Raw genomic sequence first — 24522 nt, 5'->3', positions numbered from 1 at the left:
GCTTGGTGTAAATACACGACAGTGACTGTCTTTTGTGACTGTCTTCCATATCTCCCGTCTTTCATCTAATCTCACGTTGTCAGATTTTAGTTTATACTTGAACAAAACGAGTAAATATCGGTAGGCTGTATGAGATGTGCGTGTATTTTCAGTGCTGATCTTAATTTCTGTGAGATACCTCTAAGAGTAGGTTTAGAGGTAATTTACAGAACACGCATGTAGAGTGATGACAGTGTTTTACTGGCTGTTAAACTGTGTAACTGACTGTAGTATCAATGTGGAGTTTAACCTTCAAATGTTGTCTTTTTAAAAGCAAATAAGATCAATAAAAGTAGATAAGCTGCAGGTCACAGGACTGTTGCTTTATGAGTTGGGGGTAGGGGGTTCCTTTGTAATGTGAAAATGACTTAAATTTCAGTTTGGGTTCTAGTTTTTTAGGCTCTCTTAAACACTACAATTTGCACTTGGATACTAGACATTGACATTGTTTTTGGAGAAAATATGTTAGTTTGATAAACTTTTTGTTTTCATTTATTTTGGCCTTATGAACTACACTACCACATAATAGACTACAAATACAATACAGTCTTGAAATACTTTATTATTTTTCATTTGGAACTGCACATGGGAGCTCATGCCTGAATCAAACTGGTTAGAGCTTCAGTCTTACTGGTTTTATGCATATTTTAGAAATGCACCACTTACACAGATGTCCCTGCTTGTAGCAAGTAGATCACTTTTTATTTTTGACATTAACATTTCTATTTTACTCTTATTTGCAAACACTTTTATCTTGAGCAATGTGAGCAATTACCATGTAATCAGCTAAAGTTGCGTTTATTCATACATAAAAAAAAAAAACAACAAAAAACAAAAAAAACTGAGATCATCTCCACAGCTGTCATTTTGTAGGGAAAAAAAGAAGAAGAAATTATAGTAGACCTAAGCTACAGGTTAATAAGGGGTTATTAGTGTGATTTATAGGTAGTCAAACCAAATTATATAACTAAACCTAAACACCTTTTTTCTCCCTTTTTCTTCTTTTTAGGACAGATATTGTTTGATGGGAAGAAATGGACGAGACTAAGGATAGAGCCATCTTTAAATTTTAACTCTAAATACTTGTGAACAGATAAATATCAAACATGCTATCAGTCCACTGCCCCTTAAAGCGGACTTTTTGTCACTGGAAAGCCATTTTTTACAAAGCTATTAGTCAGTCAAGTCCAGGACAGTGGTTGTTGGGAACTGTGGTTCAAAGAAGGGCTTACAGATGGACAGAAACACCATCCTCAAGGAGAAACCAAAAGCCTGTTTTTACCAAAGCACCAGCATTTGGGGAAAAACTTGCAATCATTGACAGCAGTGGTAGGCACAGCTACAAGCAGCTGTACTGCAGCAGTTTAGGTCTTGCTAGCAGAATCAGCGTAGCTCTTAACTCAGACTTTGGGGCGCTGGATGGAAAACGAATCTCCTTTCTGTGTGGAAACGATGCTTCATACACTGTTGCACAGTGGGCATCTTGGATGAGTGGAGGTACCGCAGTGCCACTCTATCGAAAACACCCCCTGTCTGAATTGGAGTACATAATCTCTGATTCCCAGAGTTCACTGCTGGTGGCAGCGCATCCCTGTGCTGAGACCCTTGAGCCACTGGCACAAAAGTTGGGACTGCCATGCTTGACCCTGCCTCCTACGTCAAGCCTGGATGCTTTAGATGGGACAGAAACACAGAAGGAGATTGCCATCACAGACTGGGCTGATCGACCTGCTATGATCATCTACACCAGCGGTACCACAGGCCGACCCAAAGGGGTTCTGCATACACACAGCAGCATCCAAGCAATGGTAAATTATTACTTTTAATCCATATTTAGATTTGAGGTGAAACAAATTACATTTCTAATAATCTTGTTCCCTAAAGTAATAAATAAATGTTTATCTATAATGGGGAAAAAAAGTTTACATTTTGATGTACAGTTCTATTTAGCTGCTTCAACTAAAACAATGAGAGTTTTATGAAGTGAAATAAAAGTTCTGAGTGCAGAAAGTTTGCAGTACACAAACTTCAGTGTCACTTTAATGAATTATGATCTGTTCCTTACAAAAAATAGACTAGACTTGTTGTTTATTTGCAGTGTTAACACGACATGACCCCAGTAATGGATGATCTTCTGTTACACTGAAAAATGTCTTATTTTTCTCCGTCATGAAGATAAAGGAAAATCATCTGACAAGACAGTCAAAACAAATTTTGAAATAAGTGTCAACACTTTTTTTTTAATGTGCTGAAAAAGTTTCTCGGTCATACAGCAGTGAATCTTCTAAAATGTGACATGATGATAATAAGAAAATGTGACAAGGAGAGGCACGTATATTTGTATGACACATTTCATGTACAAAACAATTCAAAGTGCTTTACATAAAAAATCAAAAGCATTGCAGGGCTTGTAAAGAAAAAACAGCACTAATAGCAAAAATCACAAAATAATAAAATAAAATAATGAAAAGCAAGATCAGTTAAGTGTTGCAGTGCAGATACTGGTCAGCTGGGAGTTCTGATATGAAATACAAAAAACACTTTCAGACAATAATGACACAATTAAACTTAAAACATAGAAAAAAGCTTAAAAGCATAACAGTGGAAGAACATCAGCAACTTGTAGCATCCATTAAACTTCACTGGAAGCTTCTTTGTTTAAGGGGATGTTAAGAGACTAATCACTACCAAAATTTCTGTAACCAAATGTTAGATTTTCTCTCTGAAAGTTTTATTGTGTAAATGTCTTTTTGTTGTTAAATGATCAATAACTTCCAAAAACCAATGACTAGGACCTCTCAGTTCACATGGGCAGCAATCTGACCTGGACTGGCGAAGATGCAACAAGTTTTCCCAAAAAGCTGCTGTTGATTCATATTCACACAAAGAGAGGTTGTGTAGACCAGAAACATGATCTTTCTAACTGTTTGGTTATTTTAAACAGGCATGTGAATCACTTATAAAACTGTTTGGGAGTAGCTTTTTTCAGCGAGTCTTTGGATCATCCTATGTTAAAGGTTTATCTAAATACTCATAGTGTAGTGTAGGGACATGACAACATACATGAAATGAGACATCAGTTTTAAGGACACAGTTGTGCTGGTTTAATCTCCAGTGAGTAAACTAAAGACTTTAGCTGCCAAAATGTCCAGTTTAACTATGAATCTACTCAACAAACGTATTGATAAATTTAATGTTGCACAGAGTCATTGAAATATTTGTAGATTTAGGACTTACTGCTACTTATTTGTGTGTCCAGGGGCTCATAAGTAGCTGAGACACCAAAGACGTCAGATGATGCTTTAGCATAAAATGTGCACAAAATTTTTATTCAAACACAAGTAAAACTTTTTTTTCCTCAAAATTATTCTTTGTTATTCCTGCAAACTTTGCTTAAATAATTGGAAAACCAGCTCATATTTCCTTCTATTAATTAGGGATAGTTGAGAAATATGTATTTATGTTAAATACATACACAGGCTTTTGTGTTTTTTATTTTATTTATTTATTTCATTTTTTTTTTTTTGGCCCTTCATTTATGGTTTTCTGATGTAACACACAGCTGTACTGCTTTGTGCACAATGCACATCAGTACACATACTTTATTGGCCTAATTCTATGAAGTATAGTTTAATGACCTTTTATAATTTCTATTGCATCCCAAAATATTTCAGTCAACCTTAATTAAGCAATAAAACAAAAGCGTGTATCACTGCAATGTTTTAAGTTGCATATGCTGCTTGAAGATATGCTGTGGAAAAACTATCCAGAATTCTACGAAACCAGTGTATTCTGTGCACCTATAAAATATGTGCATATTTCTAAATGAAATAAATGTCTTGACATCCCCGCTCACACATATTTGACACCTTGATTAGAGCCACTAATTTGTTTTTGCCATTAAAGACCTCCTGAAGATTACTTTTTAGTGAAATTGGCCTACATATCCAACAGTGTGGAAAATGAATTCACTCTGAAATGAAGCAGCTTCAGTCGTGAGTGAATGAATGATTAAGTGATGCAGTTGATTTCCTGGAAGTAAAGAATATTAGATTGTCAGAAACGACTGCTGCCGTGTTCAGATTTATGAGTTTTAGTCTTGATATTTTGCGTGTTGACTTTTCTCTGTTTGTTATGGGGTATATTATAAACATGTGCTTATGCTGCCTCCTTGGCCAGGTCACCTTTTATCTCGTGGAGGTTTATATCAGGTTAAATAAAGGAGAAATTAAAATTAAAAGGGCAATGCTAAAATGTTTTTTACTGACCTGAAACACAAGATGCATGCCGGTTGCCTAACTTCATTATTGAGATGCACTTTGTTGTTATGCATCATGTTGTTGTTATGCATAAATATGCTATAGCATCATGAACGGCATCAAAGTACAAAATGGCAGCAGAATGATCAGAGAATGCTGGGGAAAAAAAGACCACTCCATGCTGACTTCCATGTGACTGGTCTGTAATATGATTTAGTTATACTCTGAAATATAAATATATGTTCTCATATCTACATTCATGTGTTTCTATGTGTGTCTTATACACTGATCCATTTCACATTTTAACTCCTTGCACCAACATACAGAAAACAATATATGCACAAATCAGTACAGCTTTAAGAGGCCTACATAACCTAAAATGTACATGTAATATAATCTTCTACATTCCTCTACATTGTCTCATTCAGAGTAAAGAGCCAAACCTAGATGATTTTACATAGTCCCTGTCAAACATCTTTCCAGTACAGACAAACAAAAGCGAGGTCCAGTGCTTTGCAGATATTACATCATTAGCCAATTAAATTTTGTAAACAAAGAAAAATAATTTTTTCTTGTCTAGATGTTGTGATTTTAATTATGAAAATTACAGTAACTATGACTTCTCTTGCCTGGCCCAGAATGAATTCACATCTCCTTTCTGTAATAATCAAGTCTGAATTTCCTTATAAAACAGTCCATTTTTACACAGTTTTAGCCCACTTGTAATTTATTTCCTGAATAATTGTTCTTATTGTTAACAGGCTCTTGATAAACTGTTTTTGATTTTGTAATGCCCATTTGTAGCTAAGTTTAATGCTTAGCTAACATTTTTTTCTTACTTTCTAAATATGTTTGTCTGAATAGAACTCAGCAGATTAATATTAAGTTTGATTGCTCTGGCTATGTATTGATTATTATGCTTTCTCTTTTTGCAGAACGTGTATCAGGAAAATAATAGTGTCCCTAAAACCGTTCAGTTTCATCATGAAATGTCTAAAATCTACATTTGTCCACTTGTGTAATGAGTAGCAGCATCACAATCGTTGGTTAGAAATGATGAAACGCTAACAGTGGATGGAAGTCATCTCTTCTTTTATATAGTTCTAGGAACAAAAATAAGAGACTACTGCTCAAACTGCTGTCAATCACTCTTTCTGCAAAACTCCGATAGTATGTGACCATCCACTTTCCTTTGATGTTATTCCAGAAGTTTTCATCTGGGTTCAGATCAGGAGATTGAGCTGGCCAGGTCAGGTTCTTGATGTTGTGATCTTCCATCCAGACCTTGACTCCTTTAGTTGTGTGGCACGGAGGATCACCTGCTGCAATTCTCTGAGTTAGGAAGCACAGTTTTGATATAAGAATTTGTTTTCAGGATAAACTTTAATGTAGTTTAATTAATGCATCCTTCACAAAGGCACATCTACCTGATTCCAGTTTTGTTGAAGCAACCCCCTGATCCTCACTGATCCTCCTCTATGTTTAACAGTCAGTGTGAGAAACTGTGGCTTCTGGGCTTCTCCATTTCTCCATCTGAACATTAAGTGTTGGACAAAGCAGAAAATTAGAATAAAAGGAGATAATCTTACTCCAGTCTACTGTCCGGTTCTTCTGGCGTTTTTCAAACCTCAGCCGGTCTTTGCCCATTCCTGCCTGTCAGAGCCGGTTTCCCACTGTTCTCGCCGTGCCCTTTGTTTCACGGTCACTTGATGGCAGCCTGTGGCCCTTGAGTGATGATCTGTGGTCATCCCCTTTAGTTCAACGTTGTTTTTACCCTCTGCCAGACTCTAGCTGCATTTTCCTCATACAGCAGGATTAGATGCACTTGTGTAAGAAAGACATGCTGATTTAGGAATAAAGAAATTTCTTTTTTCCAGAGTTGTAAATTTTTATAGTCAAGGGAACCTTAATAAGACATTGGAAGTGATATAATTACGCAGGAACAGGTGTGGAGGATAGGAGGATGATATGAAGAAGAATCACAACCCAAACTGAATAAGTATAGTAAACAGGGTAAGGTCAATTCAGCAATTGTCCATTTGTCCATCATGACCAATATGGTCATGTTTTGTCATGAGATGAGTTTGTGTGAAGGGATTAATTATTTTCTCCATCAAGAGTAACCTGAAATTTTTAATCATTCTTAAGTTTATCCTATTTTCTCAGGGGGTCTTTATGCATTTTCCACAAAGAAAAAAGCAGAATAGATTTGAATTCAACCGGTTCGAAGGAAACATCAACATTTCAACAAATAAACTACATAATAACAACCCCATAAAGAGAAAATTAGACATGATTCAGAAAGCGCCCTCTCTGCTGAACATGATAAACATGCCCCTCTCTTTAACATAAAAAATCTGTTCATCCATACAAGCATGAAACTTATAGTAACCCCATTACAAACATTAAGATAAATACATAACTCAGCCTTATATAACCCTTGTTGTTAGTGATGTGCTGTCCTTGCTGCCCGAGCAGAAATTTTAACCTAGTCACATGACTCTCTTCTGTAATCTAGACGAGCATCAAATGACAGCTTGTAAGGTCATTAGAACAAGTAACATTATGTTCTGTCCCCTCCTCCTTTTTAGGTCCAGTGTCTGGTTTCAGAGTGGGCGTGGTCCAAGGATGATGTCATCCTCCACACCTTGCCGCTGCATCATGTGCATGGCATCGTTAACAAGCTGCTGTGCCCGCTCTGGGTGGGCGCCACCTGTGTCATGCTTCCTGACTTCCAGCCTCAGAAGGTCTAAAATACATTCTCTCTTTTGTGTTTTCTCTCAGTTCACCTTTTCATACACATCTCTGATCCAAAGAGGCCATCTACAGCCGTATGACTCCAAAGGTGACTTACTAAGTCGAAAATGAGGACAAAAAGTATTTCCGTCTAAGAGGTCTTTATAGAGAAGCTGCTGCCGCTGAGTTGAAAAAGACCTTTATCTTCTTCCACATCAATCCCTCTTTCTCTGTCACACACTGCTTTTCCTCTTGCTCCTTTCTTTTCCCTCTTTTCTCTTCGCTTCATCTCCTCTCTTTCTCGCCCTCTATCAGCCTCTCCTCCTCCTCTTCCCTCCCTGACTGTCAAACTAAGTGTTTGGGGCTCAATGATGAATTGCCCTGTGTGGCTTTGTATCTGACCAATGCCGACTCACGGCAGGGGCTTAAGCAGCAGATCAATCGATGAGATGACATTGAAGGATGATAGTGCTTGTTTGGCCCTGAAAGGAGGGGGGCTATAAGATGGGGCTCTAAGTGTTTGTGTTGAGGTGTTGCTTTAAAATAGTCTAGTCGCACTTTAACCCAGTATATGTGTATTGTTTTGTAAGTCAGGAACTCTTTGAGGGTCGACGCAAAGGAAGAGGTCCTTAAAGGACATGTGTATCTGTCAACACAGGTATTGCTACAATATTGTAGCGATCAGCATTCAGCCGCTTTCCCTGACCTTGTATACCAAACCACCAAGCCCCTTCTCTCAAACCTTAGAAAAAAGCTTTTATTCTCCTCCTGAAGTTAAAGTTCATTGATGAAGTGATCGATATTCTGTCTCTTCTATCTTGTAAGATCTCTGAAGGGTAGCCTCGGCAGCAGAGGCCACCATTGATTTTTGTCTGATTTCGCCTGGAGATGGTAACAGAAATTTTAATTGCTGGAATTTTGATCCACTAAATCAAAGAATAGTCATTTTAAAGTGTTTTTGTTGCAAACAGCAGCAGATTTTCTTCAAGTGTTCATATGCCTGGTCACTTTTGAACTTCAAAAATCCCCAATTTACCATTTAATCACAGCAACTATTCAAACTGAGTGTACCAGACATTAAGATGTTCCTTAATGGGCATCATAACGAGTCAAGATATGATCATTTAAAAAAAAAAAAGAGATTGCATGATAATTGAAAAATGTAATAATGAAGTTGTTAGATATACTAATATTATTAACAGTAAAGTTTTAATTAATATCTTGTATCAATTTCTGCATCCTGTGCCCAAAGTGTAGAGCCATCCGATTCTCATCCTAGAAATTCTGGAAACTAAAAGCAGGCGGGTATTCTGCTTTTAGTTTTTCTGGAATAACGAGATCTATCAGAAAAGATGGAACTTGGCCATTAAGCACTTTTTATATTCTAAAAGGATCTTGAATGCAATTGTGAATTCTACAAAGACAGACTTTATTGAGAATATAATAGGAGAAAGTGATGTCCTTTGGTGATAATGCTCATAGAGCCACAACATTTTGGGTGAAGCAGGAGGTTTTTCTGGGGATTAAGTCAGTAAACTTACAACTTGGACGGCTCTTGAACCTTGAATTTCCCCTCGTGGATGAATAAAGTTATTTAATCTAATCTAAACATAATGCAAAATCAGTTACCTACATGGGGACTGGCCTTGTTAAAGAAGAAACAACAACGAGGTAAAGTGAAGTTGGAATTGCCATATACAGATATTGATGTGGCCTTTTCTCAGTCAGAAATCCCTAAAGAGCAAATGTCTGCGGAGTGAAAACCATGTTGCTTGTTGTCTTTCTGACAGGTAATTTAGCTGATTTTCTGTACCATGCACTATGCTGCTAGACATTGGGTAGAAAGCATTTAAGATGGTTGCTCTCTCTACCCTGATCTAGATGTCCATAACTGTTTCACACTCCTACTTTGAGGACTTGATAAAAAATTGGTGCATTGCTTGGAAACACTTGATTCCCTGTTGTATGTTTCAAGAATAGATTTTTCTTAACACGTAATTCACATACCAATGATATAAATTGAATTGTTGGGGAAGCTTTTGGTAATGTGACATCTTGGCAATATTTCTTTATTAAGCACAGTTTTTTTTTTTTTTGCATGCACATTTATATAACACAAAAACGTCTCGGCAGCTATTTAATGGATGCATACGCAGCTTTACACGGACACTCGTGACCCCCGGAGGATGAAAGCTGCTGCTTTTTGGTCTTCTTAGATTTTCCTTTTGTGTCACCAGCAGCCTAAAGGTTTTAATTCTCCATTGGGGTAGAAGAAAAAAAAAATCCCATCAAGTGATCAGATCAACAGATTAGTTTCTCTGATGGACTGAAGTGTATATATACAGTTATTATTGTATTATTCTAAGGAGTGACATTACATTTTTTATGTTATTTTATTCTCAGAAATAACTGGATTCCATTTAGTTCTTGTCTTTCTTTGTCATCATTATTAGATTTTACTTTTAAGTCTTTTGGTTCATGACAAAATCAAAGTAGAGCAAATGACATTCATCTCTGGATAATGCCTTGTGTTTGATTTAAAAAAAAAAATCAAATGTTTTGATAGAAAAATTAACAAGACGTTAAAGATGATAAAATATGCAGCCAGACAGTCAGTATCATTCTGGAGTCATGATATTCTGCTTAAAAGATACTATCCTTGTTGTCATGCAATGCCACAACTCAGGATGTGAGCGGAGATGGAGCTCATATCAATTCACACTTTTAATTGGTGATGCAAATCTTTTCATTTCCTTCTAAATCTTTATTACATACATATTACATGATTCTGGACAGACATCGATGTTAATTATGACTTTATCTAATCCTGTAATCATATCTTCTTTTTACCAAACACGTTTATTGCAGTCATTATTGCAGCTAAATGAAAGAATTTTTAACAAGAACTTTAGGTGAACTCTTTAGTTATTTTATTTGCTTACATGCTGCCGTCCAGTTGTGCTGGATTCCTGTGATGAGTGCAGGGTTCAGCCTTTCATGAAGTTGTTTAGGATGCAGGCGATTGCTCTGGGCTCTCGCCGTATCTTGTCCCCGAGGTGGAGACCGGCTCGTTGACAGACATAAATTGCCTTCCTCTCCCCTCCTGAGTGAACTTGGTGGAAGCGCTCCACTGCACTTGATAGACACTACCCAGAATGGTCGGGGCACACTCTGTTAATAATCCTTCCTTCTGCACTAAGTCTTATTCTGTATGCTTACAGGTGACTTGTAGATGCCCTCAGTTTTTAGAAAAGTGAAATGGAATTGGGATCTGATTCAACTGTTTGCACGTCTTCATTATCTTTGCTTTATTTGTCTATATATTTCTGTTTGGTTTGTTTGAGAGGCAGAAGAAGTGAGTGGAAGACAGTTTGGTAGATATTAGATTAGGTTATTCAGAGATGAGGTCACGCAACAGAGACAAGGACAGTAGTTTAGAAATTGCTGGTACATTAAGAAGGATGTGCTGTTACTAAACGTGAGAGTGATGATGGGGAAAAACTGTGTTTTTCTGTGTCTGTGTGTGTGTGTGTGTGTGTGTTTGTTTGTGTGTGTGTACGTTTGAGTCTGCAGAGGCAGCCAAGCAAGAAATTACGAAATGGAGAGAAAAGGTAAGTGAATGTGAGATGAGGAGAGATGAGGAAAGTGGAAAACGAAAGATGAAAAGATATTGGGGTCAAAGATGAGCAGAAGTAGAAAGAAGCAGTTTGGAAATAACGGTGGAATGAATTAAGACGAAAGAGGATAAATGGACTGAAAGGGGAGGTGGCACAGGAGGAGCATTTTGTCTCCTCCGGAGGGGGGCGGTTCTCAGAGAATCTGTCTTTCACCTTCACTTAATTCACGCTGTTGTCCCATCCTCCCATCATCTACTGTGATGTACCCAGACCTTGTGTGTCTGTGTGTGTCTAAGGGATGAGGTGGAGTGGGTGGGGCGGATTGTGTAAAATGGCTTTGTCCTTGAACAAGTGTTTTATATGATATTCAAAAGATATTGTTACATGTGCATGTTGTCAATGGTGCACGTTTATATCCTTGGTTGAATTTATAATCTATCTTTTGTGGGTTGCTCTAAAATAACTAACGTCAGAGGCAAACATGAACATATGATGAAAGCCTAAAAGGACGCGTTTTCTGTTCAAAAGTCATGGATTTCTTTCTATTTATGTCGCAGCGCAGCATCCACACTGTGTTCACACAGCAGAAAAAGCAACAATATTCTTGGTTCTGTAATAACAATAGCCATCTATTATAAGACTACTGTTAAGTGATGGCTACATGCACAGTACGATGCAAATGTCTTGAGCTGCCATCAGTTCTATGTTTTAAATTGACTGAAACTCACAAATATGTATGGAAATAAAGTATGGTTACCTGTCTTTATTTAGCATTGAAATGATCCTGTGCTGCTTTATTAATATTGAGTTTTGGCATCTGGGAGCATTTTTCTGTTCTTGAGACCTGTTGCAACTGGTTTCCAGCAGTTCATTGGGCCTTTTCTCCCTGGTTGTCTTCCTTCACAATGGCTTCTTGACAGCCATGAAGGCCATTTTTCATGAAGCTTTATTCAACTGAAAGGCCATAAGTATGCAGTATTTCAGCTTCTGTGTCAGGTGTAATCAGTTTTTTTCCCATATATCCCAAGAAAGTTACTTTCAGACAAATTGAGGACAATTCTTTTGTCCTCAATTTGTCCAGAATTAATTTATGGAACACTGCCCATAATGCAAAAGAATGCCAAGCCAATATCCGTTCAGAAACCTTTAAAGAGCCTTCAGAGAGCCTGAAAAACAGTGTCTTCAATTAAAAGTATAATATAAAGAAATCAAGGTAGGTTAATACTTTTGCACAGTGGTTTATTGTCTTACAGTTGTGCTTACCTGCTAATTTTCTGTGGATAAATACAACTTAAACTGCATTGAAAAGGTGAAAGCAATTTCCTCTGACAAAGCCAGTAATCAGTTATCAAAAGTGATTAAATACAACATTAGATTTTCTGTCATGTTTTAACAGCTGATACTTACAGCATGAGTCACACAGGAATCCATGACCTGAGTTGTTACAGCAGAGACAATCGTTCAAGTAAAACATCAAGTAAAAGTCTTAATAATATTGCACTGGAAACATGTCCACCAATTACCCTGATAAACATATTATAATCAGAAATGGCGAATATAAGACCAGTTACCTCACAGCTTTGGTCTAAGTTTCAGCAATTGTTAAATTATACATCCTCTATCCCATGTCAGGTAAGACCTGAGAGTTGCTATTACCATGATGCCAATTTACAAGTTTTAAGTGCACCATGACGCTGAGCAGCATGTGTTTGAGCCATTGCTAAAGCAGAACAGGGTTGGTTTAAAAGTACATTTGTGATCATCTTGTGTGAAGAGAGTAAAAAAAAAAGACTTTTCACTCACAATTGAAAGACTTAATGATGGTGTAAGGAAACATACTGTGCACTAACACAAATAACTAATGATGGCACTATTTGATTAGGTTTTTTGTCAGACTTGCATCTTACTTAATAAATATATTTTTAAGTAAATAAATATATATTTTTTTTAAATTAAAAAAAAAAAAAAATATATATATATATATACTGCTAAAAAAAACAAAGGGAACACTTAAACAACACAACATACCTCCAAGTCAACCACACTTGTGTGAAATCGAACTGTCCATTTATGAAGCAACACTGATTGACAATCAATTTCAAATGCTGTTGTGCAAATGGAATAGACCGCAGGTGGAAATTAGCAAGACACGCGCAATAAAGGAGTGGTTCTGCAGGTGTGGTTGTGCTTACAGCCCAACACCGTGCAGGATGTTTGGCATTTGCCAAAGAACACTAAGATTGGCAAATTTGCCACTGGCGCCCAGTGCTCTTCACAGATGAAAGCAAGTTCACACTGGGCTCATGTGACAGACGTGACAGAGTCTGGAGACGCCGTGGAGAACATGCTGCCTGCAACATCCTCCAGCATGACCATCTTGGCAGTGGGTCAGTAATGGTGTAAGGTGCCATTTCTTTGAAAGGCCGCACAGCCCTCCATGTGCTCGCCAGAGGTAGCCGGACTGCCATTAGGTACCAAGATGAGATCCTCAGAACCCCTGGGTTCCTCCTCATGCAAGACAATGCTAGACCTCATGTGGCTGGAGTGTGTCAGCAGTTCCTGCAACACAAAGGCATTGATGTTATGGACTGGCCGGACAGTTCCTCAGACCTGAATCTAATTGAGCAAATCTGGAACATCATGTCTCGCTCCATCTACCAATGTTAAGTTGCACCACAAACTGTCCAGGAGTTGGCGGATGCTTTAGTCCAGGTCTGGGAGGAGATCCCTCAGGAGAACATCCGCTGCCTCATCAGGAGCATGCCCAGGCGTTGTAGGGAGGTCATACAGGCACGCGGAGGCCACACACACTACTGAGCCTCATTTTGACTTGTTTAAAGAACATTACATCAAGGTTAGATCAGCCTGTAGTGTGTTTTTCCTCTTTAATTTTGAGTATAACTCCAAATCCAGTCCTCCAAATTTGATTTGATTTTCATTGACAATTTTTGTGTGATTTTGTTGTAAGTACGTTAAACTTCGGAAAGAACAAAGTATTTGATCAAAAATATTTCATTTATTCAGATCTACAACATGTTACTTTTGTGTTGCCTTTACTTTTTTTGAGTAGTGTGTGTGTATATATATATATATATATATATATATATATATATATATATATATATATATATATATATATATATATATATATATGTATGTATGTCAAAAGTAGCTGTACAGAAGGTCTTTTAACTGGCCAGCATTACAGCTCTGCCCTACAGCACTCAGGGTTTTTTTTCCACTTCTGACCTTTGCAAATCTTAACTCTTTTCTTGTCTTCTTTTAGTGTTGCATTGACAAGTTTAATACAAATGTGCTGTAGTCTGCCATTTACATCAAATGAAAGAAAAAATGTTCTGTAAAGCAATAATAGAATGAATCCAGATGTAATAAATGAGTTTTCACTGCCCTTCTGTTTGATACACAGCTTCTTTTTTAACTCCTCGTTATCTCACTCTGCCTCGCTTCTCCGTAATATGTCGTGCTTATCTTTCCCTCCTTCTATTTCTCCTCTGTGTCCCCAGGTGTGGGAGATGCTGTTGAGCTCCAAGGCTCCAATGGTTAATGTGTTCATGGCCGTGCCAACCATTTACGCTAAGCTGATCCATTACTACAATCAGCACTTCACACAGCCTCATGTGAAGGACTTTGTCAAAGCAGTTTGTAAAGAAAGAATCAGGTACCGACTGTGTGTTCTGTGCTAAACTGTGTCCTTTTGGGTAGAAATTTTTTTCCCCCTTAAATGTGTGGATACTGTAAATAATGCAATGAGCTGGACATGACTTGAATCCAGGTTCAGTTTAAAATGGCATCAAAACAAATCAAAGGTTAAAGCTGATTTTTTTTTTTTTAAATGTGTTTTTATCTTAATGCTTGGATGTGTATTAAGCACACATCCAACTTCTGTTACAAGTATTGCATCACAGTCTGCCAGAAGAAAAAAAAACCATACCACAACACGACTGTTCTTTTCTCCTCATCCATTATATAAACCTTTGTCTCCCTTTGCACCAGCACGTAACGTGTCACCTCTCGCATTAGAAGTTCAGTTACATCACATTTTTACTCCTCGGTTTATCTTTTTACTTTGTTTTCTTCTGTTACTGTATTTGCTTTGTGCTTGAGATGTTTTCTTTCATATTTTGCTGAATCCCATATTTTTTTCTAAATAATGGAAAAAAAAAAAATCAATAGCTTTATATTGCAGGAACATAATCTCCTACATATTGATTTTCACAAAACACCTACATTATATGTGAACGTACAGCAGGACACAGTACTGCAGATCTGTCAAGGAATTAACATGCTTAATAATCACACTTTGTGTATGTTTCCTGTAAGTTTTATTGGTATAATAATTATTTTTATTTCACATTTTCCATGTATTTTCAGGCTCATGGTTTCAGGCTCAGCAGCTCTGCCTCTTCCCATTCTGCAGCGCTGGGAAGAAATTACAGGACATACACTACTGGAACGTTACGGCATGACAGAAATAGGCATGGCTCTGTCCAACCCTCTCAAGGGACCCCGCATCCCAGGTACTTAGATTTGACTATGTCTTTGGAAAATACAAATTGAGGTCCCTCTCACACCATCTATGTTTCAGTTTAATCTAAAACCCTTCACATTGATGGATATTGATGCCACTGACCCCTCTGAAAAAGAACAAGAATGGTCTGCTTCTAGCTAGACATGGGTTGGGTAATGATCAGAATTCTGGATCAATGACAGGATATTAAACCAGAATAAATCAGGAAAAAAAGAAAAGAACAAACACCCGTTTCAAAGTCCTTTCATGACAGATTAAGCAATGGGCTACATTATGTTTTTACCTGCTTTTAACATGTTCAGGTAAACTGTGAGTCCATCACAGAGCCACGTTACCAGGAATGTGTCTGTTGTTTTTTGGCAGATGGTGGAATGAGACTTCCAGATTATAATCACTCACATGACACTTTCATTAGCGTGTTTATTCAGTTTCAGTTCCACAGATGGTAAGAGCTTGGTTCAGTGGCAGCTCCACCTGATGGTTTAAGGAATTTTACTATAAAAATAAATGTGTGTGTTGTTTTTTTGTCAGTATGCTGGTAAGAAACATGGCAAAAAGAACAGAAAATGGCATAAATATTTTTCTTTTGTCTGTCATAGCTGTGCAGTAATTAAGTTTTACATTTTGACGACAGAAAACGTGAACCTGTTTAAGGATTTAACAAAGCTGGCTTGAAATGAGAGTATAGTACGAGCAAACGTTTTTTGCTTTGTGTTATTTCCTAAAACGGAAGTTTCTTGTGGGACAGCTGATAACAGCACAGCTCATTAAGTGTGGTTCTGCTGATTTGGTGAAATCTGCCTGTTTTATTAATACTGGGCCAGAATAGACAACAGTTTTTCATCTTGGCAACTAATCAGTCCTTCAGCATGAAATAACTGAACACATTATAATACTTTAGTTTGCAGCATCATGTACTGTATGCTGGAAACACTAAAGTTGCTTTAGTGTGTCCTGATGTTTTTTAACAACATCATTACCCAGGTTTGCAGTTTGAAGAAGATACTAGTGTTTTAAGAGTCCTCAGCATCAGACAGCAGTGTTCCTTTTTATCTCACAAGAATATAAGAAATTCAGCCCCAGATGCAGGCCTTGTTTTTAACTTTCCAAATTTGCTCTAACTGGGGTGTGCTGAAGGAAATATCCCAGCAGAACATGAAGGGATGTTGTGCTGGCAAACATGTTGACGTACAGCGTTAGTGTTGTGCAGTATCCAGGCAAGCTGTATGGATGTACATGGAAACGAAAGACCTCCTTCAGATATAAGGAAAAAAAAAATGGGGGAATGTTTGAACATGTGATGCTGTAAATGCTGTATCATCAGAAGAGCGTTTTGTGACAAAAGTGGAACGTTTCTCTGGGCCTACGACTTATGTGTGCTTCTGTGTCACAAAGTCTGACTCTGTTACGGCTTCATTATTTGTCACAAGAGAGAATAATTGGTTCAATGTTACAATCATCCTCGCGTTTTATTGGTCCTTTTTTTGTTTTTTGTTTTTTTTGTTTTGTTTTGTTTTTTTGCACATGATCCACCAGATTGGAGATGAAGCAGATCACTTGATACTAACCATTAAGTCTGACAGTGTGATAGAAATGTGTTAAGTTTGGTGTTTTAAATTTTTCTGCTGTGTCTGTGGAGGAAGGTTACAGTGTGTTGTGTTGTTTGTTAATGCCCATAGACCACCCATGTGAGGTACTTTTTGGATCTGGTTTCTCTGTCTGTGACATTGATCCTAGGGAGAAAATAAATGGCAGGTTTTTATCCTGAAATGTTGAGAGAATTATATGAACTGTAGATTATTTTTCTTTATGGTGGTTCATTCATTGCATTGCATTGCATTAGATGTTGTTCTTGTCTCTGACTTTATTTAAAGTTGCCCCCCCCCACATGTTTGACTGAGAACTTCTGCTTTGCATGTCGTGTTTATCATTGACAGTTTTCTCTGTTGTCATGTCAGACAAAATCCCACGATTCCAACGTCAGCTCCCGCACACAGAAACAAAGGCAAGGTCTAGAAATGAGGCCAGACTTGTGTTGTTTACTTTCCTCCCCTGTGTTCTCCTGTCATCCCCCCCCCCCCCCCCCCCCCCCCCCACCCCCCCATCTCTCTCCCCAACATCTCCATCCCCAGTCATCACTTTCTCGTACAGGTAAAGCTAATTAGCTTGCAAGTGGATTGGGTAATCCTCAGCCTGCTGCCTTGTTGGGGTTTTGTTTTGTTTTGTTTGTCAGCGAGTGTTTGGCAAAAACCAAGCAGGCTGTGTGTGATTCCTCTCTGGTGATTATTAGGAATGGCTTCGAGACATCTTTGGTTCTATTGATGTTTCTTCTGCAGCTCTTATGAAAGATATGTGTGTGTGCAGGCATGAGCTTGCGCCTGTTTGAGTCAGTGTGTTTCCGACTTGTCTTTAAGTAGGTTAAAATGGATCAATAGCAACCGCAGGAAGCACTCTCAGAAGGGTAGTCTGGTGTAGTCGCTCTCCACTCACCTCTCAGACACACACACCTGTTTTCTTTTCTTTCTTTCGCCTTACCAGCTAAGTGGAAGACAGCTCACTGCACTGTATTGACACAAACTTTATTAATGAATTTTAACGTATTTAGAGCATCTAAGTGGCCTAAATTTTAGCATATTAATGGCAGTGTGTCTTTCTAGGTCATATAGTCCTTCCTGAAATGTAAATATGTGAGATTATTTCCTGCTGGTTCTATTCAGTTCCCATATTATCTCAATCCACTCCCTGTTCCAGCTTTTTTTTATTTTTTTTTTATTTTTTGCCCTACTTTTAAATTACAACCCCTTTTTTTTTGTCTTTTCATAGAACAGATACAGTTTAACAATGCTTCATCTGTCACATCTTTCTGGAAATACCTTTTTTTGAAACCTCTTCAATCTTCACAGAGATATTTTCCCATCCAGTATGTTCCAGTTATGACCTGCCTGGATTAATCAAAGAGGTGCTTTACCTTGTGGAATCATGGCGAACAAAACTGCACGAATCTTGGTGAAATTTCTCGAGCTTCTCACGTGAAATGAGAAAAAAAGAAAAGGTGGCCGGAGTTGGGGCAGGAGTTGAGGTGTAAATGGATTTTAGAGACTTTGTCATAGAGGGAGGGAGGCTGTTGTTGTCATTTTGGAGATTAAATTTTTGTGTGCGTTTCTGTTCCCATATATGTAACATTTTTTTCCAAGCAAAATTCTTCTTTCTTAGGGTCTCTGTGTTTCTATTGTATTCTACACTCATAGCCCGATAGGCACATCGGTTCAGTGTCTTGCCCAATGACACTTCGACACATAGTCAGAGGAAGCCTGTGATCGATTTCCCAAATTTCCAGTTGCAAACCAGTGGCTCTTCCTCCTGAGCTACAGCCGCCCCAGTTTATTAGTTTGTGCTACTTTAGATGGATTCCTGGCACATTAGATGTAGAACGTTTAGACAGAAGAAAGTAAAATTATTACCCACCGTTGGTTTTTATGACACAAGGAATCAGTTGCACATAAAGCGATTAGGCTATGCTGTTGGCTTCTTTACAGCCTTCCTGATCATCTGACAGCCTGATTTCACTGTCCATTAGACATTGCAACATTTATAGTTCTCAGCGTTAGACTCTGCAGCAAATGTCTTTGTCCCATTCAAGCAATTTTAGAGAACGTGATTATGATCCACGCCTGCTCCAAATGCTAATTTTGCCACAATTTCTTAAACTGCAAAAGACACAACTGGAGTGATTAAAGTGTGTCAGAGCATTCTGCCTATTACTACTTGACAATTACTCCGGTCATATCGGTCTTTATCTAAATGAACTTTAGGTGAACCATATTTGCAAGCATCGTGCTGGAAAAGAGCAAATTTATGTAATGTACTGGTTCTTTGTCCTCTGAGAGCTGTTTTTTTTTTTTTTTGAGTATTTAACAAAATCTTACACTTGAGGACTGTATAAACATCCTCACACTGTTTGCTGCAGTGCAGGAGGCAGTTTTCATTTAAACTTGGCCAAATTTAGCTTGCCTGACCTCATGACTTAAATTTGTTGGTGACCCTGGTGGTCCAATTAAAGGACGTCTAGTTATTTTTGTGGTTAGTTTGTTCCTGTATTGATCAATTCAACTTCAGTCCCATAATCTGGACTTGAATTGATTAGATCAATATGAAGTGAGATAACTTGTTCTTCAGTCAGGACCTGACCTGCTCTTCATCTGGAGAACTGTAGTCTGTGAAATGGCAGAGAAGCCTTAAGGCAGGGACACACACACACCAACCTGCACACATATATGCGCAAGACCGCTGAGACCTTTTTCTGTGTGTGCATCTCCTGTACGCTTTTTGCTGTAATTACTCACCTCAGGAGGTCACAGCGTCCCACACAAAGGCGGAAACTACAGGTGGCGTCATTGCATGTAAAATACAGTTTTTACACGTTTCACTTTTACATAAACAGTACTAAATCTCCCAGTTGTGAGCACTGCATTTTTGACATTGAGTTCTTTTGGAAATTGTTAACTTGTCAGTTCCGTTAGGACATTGTTGTGCACCTTTTCTTCAGTGAAAAAGCCTGTCAAGCGCTTAGCGGTGGTTAAGATTAAAGGACTGAATTGTACTGTGTGCTACTTGCTTTTTCAGAAGCCACATGACACAAGTGAGAACCAGAAAAAAAAATGTCCATTCACTTCTATTGTTTGGCATTTACTTGATGATTTCTGAGGGAAAGAAGCTGGATCAGGTGTTAGCCAAAAATCCCCATTTTTGTCCAAGTAAGCTGCCTTATGTTGACTGAGACAAATTGCTTTTAGGTTTAGTTTTTTATAAGCTAAGTAAACCGTTTAGACATTGGTTATGCCCTACAAATGGAGGTTAATGCCATTTTAGAAGAGACGACTTCTCTGCGAGAAAAGCTTAAACAAGGTTGTCAATTGTCCACTCATTGATTATTGCCTTTAGAAGTTTTTAACTTTTGTGAGATGACCAAAAAAAAATCCAATTTCATTTAATTCTGCTTTAACAAATACTTTGTTTTCTTTGTGTTTAAATGTTTTCAGGAGCTGTAGGGTTGCCACTTCCAGGTGTGGAGGTTCGGATTGTCATGAATAACACAACCAACACAACGATTGTGGAAGGCACTCACAAAGAGACGCAGGTAATTAATAAATGAGCAGTTGATATAATGAGGCAGTTTATCCACAGGCAGTGGATGTGAATTATAAATACTGTAATTATATATATATATAAAAAAAACTGTCCTCTGCAGTTCAGTGGCATATATTATTTACATAAGTATCTGCAGAAGATTGCAGTGCACTTAATAAACCACAGTAATGAAAATAGTATAGGAGCGGAAAGCAATGTACAGGCAACTGAAAAGAATTACAAAACCCACAACACTTCCATAAATGTCCAAATCTATCCAGTCAGACTGATTTGGCACAGCAGTACAAGTTGTTGGTACTTTACCAGTTTTCCTGCAGAGTAACCTGGAAAATGATTTCTATGACAACAGCAGCAGAGGGGGGCCAGGTTAATTTTTCATAAAATTCTCTTTTGTTAGTTTGAAGCTAATTTGTTAAGTATTTGAAAGCATTGTTCACTTCATTTGCCACCTCACACTTTCTCTGTGTGAGTTTATGTCCAGAATTAGTGTCATTCAGTTTAAAATGGAAGACTAAAATAAAGCATTTTTTCAATGAAAAAAGCTAAATTTCATGATTCCACGTGAAAATTCTGTTGTTTCTTTTACATGAGACATAATGTAGGATATTTCATTCAGCACACCCTTGTTAGAGCAAAAAAGTTAAAACACCTGCATCTGGGGCTGAATTAACACCAGACAAAAGTGTGTGTTTACACAGCAAGCTGCTTTGCTGACGTATAATGCTCCTGTAGCATGCAGTAACCAGGTTCTAAAATTACACAAATTTTCAAAAGCTCTCTTTGTATGTTTTGTACACAACTCCTCGTAATACTTTTCTTTTCCCTGCTCTGCATTAATGTAATGTAATTAAAGGTTTACAACTTTTCATATTAGGCTTTTTTTTTTTTTTTTTTTTTATTTTAAGCAGCACCATAAACGACACCACCAGCCAAGGCTTTGGGGGTCTGAACTGCAGACTAACAGACACATATGAAGTGCTGAGGCAGTGTCTTTGAATGTTTCCTGACATGCAGCTTGGAAACACTTAAAACTAGCATGACGGAGATGTTAGTCCCTCCCATGGGACTGTTTAGCGTCTCACCACTGTTTAGCTAAAATCTCTTGCAGTGTGTATTGTGCCAGTTGTTTTGACAGTTGATCTCTGCCTGAGTCAGCTCCTCTTTAAGTCAACTTTTATGCTGGTTGGTTTTAACTGAACTCCAAATTATACCACAGGTACGTCCAGGTCTTGAGGGTAAAGAAGGGGAGCTTCTTATTCGAGGTCCATCGGTTTTTAAAGAGTACTGGAACAAACCTCGTGAGACCAAAGAGTCCTTCACTGATGATGGCTGGTTTAAAACAGGTAGACCTTCCTTTTCTCCTCCCCTTTGTTTCCTGGCTCATTCCTCAGCAGTGTACATACACTAACACACACACACACACACACACACACAGCCACACACTTCCTGGAAAGGGAGGAAGTTCTATTAATAATTGCCGGTACATGATTGGTGCTGTCAGAGCAATTTACAGGAGGGAAGATGTCAGAGGAATTTTTCACCTGAGTTACACACTGTACTTTCCGGATAGGACTTTAAACACTTAAAAGCCAGAAGTGTAGTCCTGGTAGTAAACACACACACACACATACACACAATGAGCATGTGTGTGTTGTGTGCACACATTTTGGTGGACTATGAGGGAGTGATAAATGGACTATGTGTGTTTTTGGTGCTGCAGGGCATTTTTCCTCCTAAGTGGTTGTGACTGCTCTGGGTCTTCAGGAACCATGTTGTGCTCTCTTCTTCTCCCTCCCTCTTTTGCTTCAGTGTGTATGTGTGGTAGCACAGAAGGAAGCTGTCATCAGAGGCTTTCACTCCCTGCAGCACAGCACTTTTCTCTTTGACCTCCCAAAGGAACCATGATTTACTGCAAAGCCACTTGGAAACAGGCATTAAGTTGGCAGAGGAGGGCTGATGTAATGAAATAAGAGCCAGAAACAAAAGTATGAGGAAGTATTTAACTTGGAGATGTAGTGCTGGAGGAATTAAAAAGCTTTGAGGGTGGAATCAGACAAGGTAGGAATGGGAACCAGAGCAAGATGTAGAGTAGTGGGTCCAGCAAAGAAGGATCAAATGATGGAGAGCAAAGCAAGGCAGGGCAGAGTGTTTTTAATTGGCTTTACAGACTGGATAGACAGAGATCCAGAGCTCAGCACGTTGCTGTCACACTCCATTACAGCCTCTGGCCACATAATGAGAACCCGTGCAATCAGCTCCCTACAGACCGGTCCCTCAAGCCACACACACACACACATATGCACACACATACCAACACACACACTGATGTGAACTACTCTGTAGGGAAACTATCAAACATGTTTCTTACCAGCCCAGGTCTCCCTGATGCCAGCGTCAACACACACACACACACACAGGAGACGACGTTATTTCTATTGTCTATTCATTTCCTGTGGAAGTTGCATAATGAGGTGAAAATCGCTGCCATCCTCCAGCCCAGTAACGGGCGACATTCATAGATGTGAAATTTCGCAATGTATACTGAGGCTCGTGATACGACACACCTTGTGTCTCCGTCGCGTGGCACTACAACCAATCAGTGAGGGTTTCATTGTCTGTTCGAGTGAAACATGAATTTTTCTAGATTGGCCTCGAGATGTGACATCAAATGACAATATTCACCAGGATGTTTCCTTGTCTTTAAAACGAACCCAGGGTTGTTGTTTTTACTTCTGTAAAGTAGAGTTAACAGCAAGAGTTATAGCAAAATCTCCAGACTCATCATCTCTGTTTGTCACGTCCCCTGTATGGTTTCACCTGGGTGGAGATGACTTTTGCCTGTCGCTGTCGTTTGTCCAACCCCAAAGGGATGCGAAGTGGGTGTGGTAAGGATTCAAACATTAGCCAAAAAAAAGGTGGCAATTTGAAATTTCATCAAGTTAAAAGCACATTTTAAATAAAAATATAATTTATTTTAACAGTGCATTCAATTGCATCACTTGGTATGTTGAAAAAAGAAAAGTTCTTGGGTGTGTGGGGTGACAGATCTGCACTGGGTTTGAGGATTTCATCCGTTGTTGTTATCTGTTTGTTTGTATACTATATATATTTGCATATTATTAAAAGTAAAATTTGAAAAATTAAGTCACATTGGGGTCAAATATTTCCGCCAACAACTTTTTACCCAAGAGGAGAGACAGCCATTTCCTTTAGAGTGACACCTGTTTTGGTGCTGCACGGTTTGACCTTGTCAGATCACATGTGCTCTGGGGAGGATTTCTAAGAGGCAATAAGTGTGAGATAGACAATGGATAAGGTTTTTTTAGTTTCCTTACTTCCCCTTCACATCGTTTTAACTTCACACCTGCTCCCTCTTTCACACTGCACCTTTCTCTCCGACACCCTGTCTTGTTGGCAGACTGGATCTTTGACTTTCGAACTCTTGCTTGATCTCTCTTCCCCTTTGTGTGAAGCTTCATGTATCTTTATTTTTTTTACATCCTGTAAGATATGTCCACACAAAAGATGAGCACTGTTTTTTAAGTATCTGACTTAGATTTACTTTTTATAGCTGTCAAAATTGATACATTAAAGAAGAACTCTTAAGTAAAAGTTCTTATTTTTCACTATCCCACTTATATCTCACTTTTAAGTGGGATATAAATATATTTAATGCAGGTAAAATGTCTGCAGAGCCACATCAAAGAAAGCTCATGTGTTGTTTGAAGCATCTTGTTTATTTTCCAAACTTTTCCTTTATTTTTTAACTAATCACAATGGAAAACATTTGGACAATGCTGCCAGGTGGCTGGTGGCTCAAAGAAAGAATCAACAGCTGTCCTAAAATTTTTGACAAGTAGTTTTATATCAACACAGTATAAGATGGCATAAAAATGTACCATGTACATTCTCCACATTATGTATCACATTTATATGTATACATACTTATTTATTTGTAACACTTATTCTTTGCAAATATTGTCGTTCTCGTTGCATCTTTTTAAAAAGAATTTATGATTTTTTAAAACTGATCTTTATTGTTTTCCTCTACAAATAGTATTTGTTTCTGTTCCTTGCTTGTTGCTTTGGAGTGGATTTCTAAGGAAAAAATTTGATCACTTTTGTAGTTATTAATTTTTTTTCTTTTTTTCCCCCAAGATGATTAACAACTCTA

The 24522-nt window shown here is 38.1% G+C and overlaps 1 protein-coding gene across 1 annotated transcript in view; it reads left to right on the top strand.

Annotated features, from left to right (window-relative positions):
• The first annotated feature begins 1120 nt into the window (after window positions 1–1120).
• acsf3 (acyl-CoA synthetase family member 3) overlaps window positions 1121–24522 on the top strand; it is a 39494-nt gene continuing 16092 nt past the window's right edge. The window contains exons 1-6 of the mRNA XM_079244975.1: window positions 1121–1847; window positions 6890–7045; window positions 14176–14330; window positions 15044–15189; window positions 20240–20337; window positions 21565–21691. Coding sequence (XP_079101101.1) covers window positions 1146–1847; window positions 6890–7045; window positions 14176–14330; window positions 15044–15189; window positions 20240–20337; window positions 21565–21691 — 1384 coding nt within the window. The 5' untranslated portion in view covers window positions 1121–1145. The remainder of the gene's footprint in view (window positions 1848–6889; window positions 7046–14175; window positions 14331–15043; window positions 15190–20239; window positions 20338–21564; window positions 21692–24522) is intronic.

Source organism: Telmatherina bonti, assembly GCF_933228915.1.
Source record: "Telmatherina bonti genome assembly, chromosome: 1".
In the NCBI taxonomy this organism is placed as follows: Eukaryota; Metazoa; Chordata; class Actinopteri; order Atheriniformes; family Telmatherinidae; genus Telmatherina; species Telmatherina bonti.
Note: the sequence above shows the minus strand (reverse complement) of the source record. Positions and strands in the feature narration are given on the sequence as shown.